Consider the following 6,201-nt stretch of genomic DNA (forward strand, 5'->3'; position numbering starts at 1 on the left):
ATGACAAAAAAGTGACAACCCAGTGGCAGCATATATAAGGCAAAGAGGATTGGACCCAAAATGGATCCCTGAGGGACCCCACAGCTAAGGATTGAACCCTGGGGAACTCCACCACTGAGGGGAGCACTTTGACTCTGTGTTATTCCATGTTTCTCGTATGTTTGTGCTCAGGCTGCTGCTCGCCCTCCTCTCATTGGCCGCCGCAGAGGGTCACATGATCGCGCTCTCCTCCATGTACGGGACCCTGGAGTCGCCGAACTTCCCCGAGCCGTACCCGCGGCAGCTGGAGCTGGTGTGGGAGCTGAGCGTCCCTCAGGGCTTCAGGATCAGACTGGACTTCAGCCACTTCCAGCTGGAGCCGTCGTACCTGTGCGAGTACGACCGCGTCACGGTACGACACGCGTGTTCCTCAGCACGCGTGAGGAACACGTGTGTGCTGCTGAGGCTGACAGGAGTGTTTAACCCCTGAACTCCCACCTGAGCCGAGCACATGTTCTCCAGCTTTACCCCAATCCAAAAGCTTCTGGAAGAAAGCAACAAAACTGGGACGAAAACAAGGATGGAAATGTGACAAAAAAATTGATGAAAAAGTGGCAAAAATGTCACAAGAAATAAAATAAAAAATTGACCAAAAACTGACCAAAAAAAGACAAAAATGTGACAAAATGTGACAAAAAAAAGATTACAAAAATGTGACAAAAATTTTATAAAACATTGACAAAAAAGAAACGAAAAATTGATGAAAAAGTGGCAAAAATGTCACAAGAAATTGACGAAAAAATGGACGAAAAAAAGACAAAAATGTGACAAAATGTGACAATTTTTTTTTTACAAAAATATGACAAAAATATGACAAAAAAAGTGACAAAAAAGTGACGAAAAATTGACAAAAATGTGACTTTTTTTTTTACAAAAATGTGATTAAAATTTGACAAAAAAAATTACAAAAATTTGATACAAAATTGATTAAAAAAACTGACGAAAAAATTACAAATATGCAACAAAATGTGACTTTTTTTTTTTTCAAAAATGTAACAAAATATGACAAAATGTGACAAAAAATGACAAAAATATGACAAAAAAGTGACGAAAAAGTGACAAAAATGTTACTTTTCTTTTTTTTTTTAGAAAAATGTGATTAAAATTTGACAAAAAAAATTACAAAAATTTGATAAAAAATTGATACAAAAAAATGACGAAAAATTTACAAATATGCAACAAAATGTGACTTTTTTTTTTTTTAAATGTGACAAAAAAATGACAAAAATGTGAGAAAATGTGACAAAATTGAGAAAACATTGATGAAAAAGTGGCAAAAAATGACAAAATGTGACAAAATGTGACCATTTTTTTTCTACTAAAATGTAATTAAAATGTGACAAAAAAATTGCAAAAATATGACAAAAATGTGACAAAAAATGGATAAAAAATTGACGCAAAAATTACAAAAATGTGACAAAAAAATGACAAAAATGACACGCGTATTCCTCAGCGCCGCCACACGGGTTGTACATGTGTCTGCTGCTGAGACTGACAGGAATGTTTAACCCCTTAACTCCCACCTGAACTGAGCACTTTTTCTCCAGTTTGGCTTTACCCCAATCCAAAAGCTTCTGGGAAAAAGGTGAGAAAATAGTGACGAAACTGAGACGAAAACAATGATGGAAATGTGACAAAAAAGTGAGAAAACATTGACAAAAAAGTGATGGAAAATGTATGAAAAAGTGGCAAAAATGTCACAAGAAATTGACAAAAAAATGACAAAAATGTGACAAAAATGTGACAAAAAAATGACAAAAATGTGACAAAAATGTGACAAAAAAAATGACAAAAATGTGACAAAAATGTGACAAAAAAGTGAGAAAACATTGATGAAAAAGTGGCAAAAACGTCACAAAAATGATCAGGTCCACTGCAGATGTTTCCATTCCTAACATTTAAAGCCAAACATCATGTATCCTCCTCCTGCAGCGTCTGCTCTTCATGTTCCGTCTCTGCTCGAGTGATTACAGAAGAATCTAAACAGTTTTATCAGCGCGGGTTCGGGGCAGTGACCGGCTGCTCGGAGGTCAGAGGTCAGAGGTCAGAGGTCAAGGGCCTTTGTTTAGGTTCAGCCTGATACGACCAACGAGCTGCAGATCTGGACATTCCAAAAACAAATGTGTTCACAGGAGGAGGAGATACGGCAGCGTTTGGAGGCTTCGAGTCCGAGTCCGAGCTCCTGGGTCTGAGTCTGGTTTTGTTCCAGGTCCAGTCCGAGTCCGAGCTCCTGGGTCTGAGTCTGGGTTTGTTCCAGGTCCAGTCCGAGTCCGAGCTCCTGGGTCTGAGTCTGGGTTTGTTCCAGGTCCAGTCCGAGTCCGAGCTCCTGGGTCTGAGTCTGGGTTTGTTCCAGGTCCAGTCTGAGTCCGAGCTCCTGGTTTTGTTCCAGGTCCAGTCCGAGTCCGAGCTCCGGGGTCTGAGTCTGGTTTTGTTCCAGGTCAAGTCCGAGTCCGAGCTCCGGGGTCTGAGTCTGGTTTTGTTCCAGGTCAAGTCCGAGTCCGAGCTCCCGGGTCTGAGTCTGGGTTTGTTCCAGGTCCAGTCCGAGTCCGAGCTCCTGGGTTTGTTCCAGGTCCAGTCCGAGTCCGAGCTCCTGGGTCTGAGTCTGGGTTTGTTCCAGGTCCAGTCCGAGCTCCTGGGTCTGAGTCTGGGTTTGTTCCAGGTCCAGTCCGAGTCCGAGCTCCGGGGTCTGAGTCTGGTTTTGTTCCAGGTCCAGGTCCAGTCCGAGCTCCTGGGTCTGAGTCTGGTTTTGTTCCAGGTCCAGTCCGAGTCCGAGCTCCTGGGTCTGAGTCTGGTTTTGTTCCAGGTCCAGTCCGAGCTCCTGGGTCTGAGTCTGGTTTTGTTCCAGGTCCAGTCCGAGTCCGAGCTCCTGGGTCTGAGTCTGGTTTTGTTCCAGGTCCAGTCCGAGTCCGAGCTCCTGGGTCTGAGTCTGGTTTTGTTCCAGGTCCAGTCCGAGTCCGAGCTCCTGGGTCTGAGTCTGGTTTTGTTCCAGGTCCAGTCCGAGCTCCTGGGTCTGAGTCTGGTTTTGTTCCAGGTCCAGTCCGAGTCCGAGCTCCTGGGTTTGTTCTGTGGCTCAGAGTCTGGTTTTGTTCCAGGTCCAGTCCGAGTCCGAGCTCCTGGGTTTGTTTTGTGGCTCAGAGTCTGGTTTTGTTCCAGGTCCAGTCCGAGTCCGAGCTCCGGGGTCTGAGTCTGGTTTTGTTCCAGGTCCAGTCCGAGTCCGAGCTCCTGGGTCTGAGTCTGGTTTTGTTCCAGGTCCAGTCCGAGTCCGAGCTCCTGGGTTTGTTCTGTGGCTCAGAGTCTGGTTTTGTTCCAGGTCCAGTCCGAGTCCGAGCTCCGGGGTCTGAGTCTGGTTTTGTTCCAGGTCCAGTCCGAGTCCGAGCTCCTGGTTTTGTTCCAGGTCCAGTCCGAGTCCGAGCTCCTGGGTTTGTTCTGTGGCTCAGAGTCTGGTTTTGTTCCAGGTCCAGTCCGAGTCCGAGCTCCTGGGTCTGAGTCTGGGTTTGTTCCAGGTCCAGTCCGAGTCCGAGCTCCGGGGTCTGAGTCTGGTTTTGTTCCAGGTCCAGTCCGAGTCCGAGCTCCTGGGTTTGTTCTGTGGCTCAGAATCCACCGACACCGAGTCTGTTCCAGGAAACGGCTTCATCAGGTCCGGCTCGAACTCCCTCAGACTGAACTTCAGCAGCGACTTCTCGGACGAGGACGAGTACAGCGGCTTCAGAGCCCACTACAGCGCCGAGGGTACGCAGTACTTATACTACTACTACTACTACTACTACTACTACTACTACTACTACTACTACTACTACTACAGCGGCTTCAGAGCCCACTACAGCGCCGAGGGTACGCAGTACTTATACTACTACTACTACTACTACTACTACTACTACTACTACTACTACTACTACTACTACAGCGGCTTCAGAGCCCACTACAGCGCCGAGGGTACGCAGTACTACTACTACTACTACTACTACTACTACTACTACTACTACTACTACTACTACTACAGCGGCTTCAGAGCCCACTACAGCGCCGAGGGTACGCAGTACTACTACTACTACTACTACTACTACAGCGCCGAGGGTACTTATACTACTACTACTACTACAGCGGCTTCAGAGCCCACTACAGCGCCGAGGGTACGCAGTACTTATACTACTACTACTACTACTACAGCGCCGAGGGTACTTATACTACTACTACTACTACAGCGGCTTCAGAGCCCACTACAGCGCCGAGGGTACGCAGTACTTATACTACTACTACTACAGCGCCGAGGGTACGCAGTACTACTACTACTACTACTACTACTACTACAGCGCCGAGGGTACTTATACTACTACTACTACTACTACTACTACTACTACTACTACTACTACTACTACAGCGGCTTCAGAGCCCACTACAGCGCCGAGGGTACTTATACTACTACTACTACTACTACTACTACTACTACTACTACTACTACTACTACTACAGCGGCTTCAGAGCCCACTACAGCGCCGAGGGTACGCAGTACTACTACTACTACTACTACTACTACTACTACTACAGCGCCGAGGGTACGCAGTACTACTACTACTACTACTACTACTACTACAGCGGCTTCAGAGCCCACTACAGCGCCGAGGGTACGCAGTACTACTACTACTACTACTACTACTACAGCGCCGAGGGTACGCAGTACTACTACTACAACTACTACTACTACTACTACAGCGCCGAGGGTACGCAGTACTACTACTACTACTACTACTACTACTACTACTACTACTACTACAGCGGCTTCAGAGCCCACTACAGCGCCGAGGGTACGCAGTACTACTACTACTACTACTACTACAGCGCCGAGGGTACGCAGTACTACTACTACAACTACTACTACTACTACTACAGCGCCGAGGGTACGCAGTACTACTACTACTACTACTACTACTACTACTACTACTACTACAGCGGCTTCAGAGCCCACTACAGCGCCGAGGGTACGCAGTACTACTACTACTACTACTACTACTACTACTACAGCGGCTTCAGAGCCCACTACAGCGCCGAGGGTACGCAGTACTACTACTACTACTACTACTACTACTACTACTACTACTACTACTACTACTACTACTACTACAGCGGCTTCAGAGCCCACTACAGCGCCGAGGGTACGCAGTACTACTACTACTACTACTACTACTACTACTGCTACTACTACTACTACTACAGCGGCTTCAGAGCCCACTACAGCGCCGAGGGTACGCAGTACTACTACTACTACTACTACTACTACTACTACTACAGCGGCTTCAGAGCCCACTACAGCGCCGAGGGTACGCAGTACTACTACTACTACTACTACTACTACTACTACTACTACTACAGCGGCTTCAGAGCCCACTACAGCGCCGAGGGTACGCAGTACTACTACTACTACTACTACTACTACTACTGCTACTACTACTACTACTACAGCGGCTTCAGAGCCCACTACAGCGCTGAGGGTACTTATACTACTACTACTACTACTACTACTACTACTACTGCTACTACTACTACTACTACAGCGGCTTCAGAGCCCACTACAGCGCCGAGGGTACGCAGTACTACTACTACTACTACTACTACAGCGCCGAGGGTACGCAGTACTACTACTACTACTACAGCGGCATCAGAGCCCACTACAGCGCCGAGGGTACGCAGTACTTATACTACTACTACTACTACTACTACTACTACAGCGGCTTCAGAGCCCACTACAGCGCCGAGGGTACGCAGTACTACTACTACTACTACTACTACAGCGCCGAGGGTACGCAGTACTACTACTACTACTACTACTACTACTACTACTACTACTACAGCGGCTTCAGAGCCCACTACAGCGCCGAGGGTACGCAGTACTACTACTACTACTACTACTACTACTACTACTACTACTACTACTACAGCGCCGAGGGTACGCAGTACTACTACTACTACTACTACTACAGCGCCGAGGGTACGCAGTACTACTACTACTACTACTACTACTACTACTACTACTACTACTACTACTACAGCGCCGAGGGTACGCAGTACTACTACTACTACTACTACTACTACTACTACTACTACTACTACTACTACTACTACAGCGGCTTCAGAGCCCACTACAGCGCCGAGGGTACGCAGTACTAC

General features: G+C 46.8%; 1 protein-coding gene across 1 annotated transcript in view; it reads left to right on the top strand.

The window, feature by feature from the left end:
• Window positions 1-232: 232 nt before the first annotated feature.
• Window positions 233-6,201, top strand: part of LOC306978460 (chymotrypsin-like protease CTRL-1) — a gene marked incomplete at both ends in the record, with an annotated part of 15,776 nt that continues 9,807 nt past the window's right edge. The window contains 2 exons of the mRNA XM_079576994.1: window positions 233-391; window positions 3,591-3,768. Of these exons, the coding sequence (XP_079433120.1) occupies window positions 233-391; window positions 3,591-3,768 (337 nt within the window). The remainder of the gene's footprint in view (window positions 392-3,590; window positions 3,769-6,201) is intronic.

Source organism: Gobius niger (assembly GCF_951799975.1).
Source record: "Gobius niger genome assembly, chromosome: 1".
Taxonomy (NCBI): domain Eukaryota; kingdom Metazoa; phylum Chordata; class Actinopteri; order Gobiiformes; family Gobiidae; genus Gobius; species Gobius niger.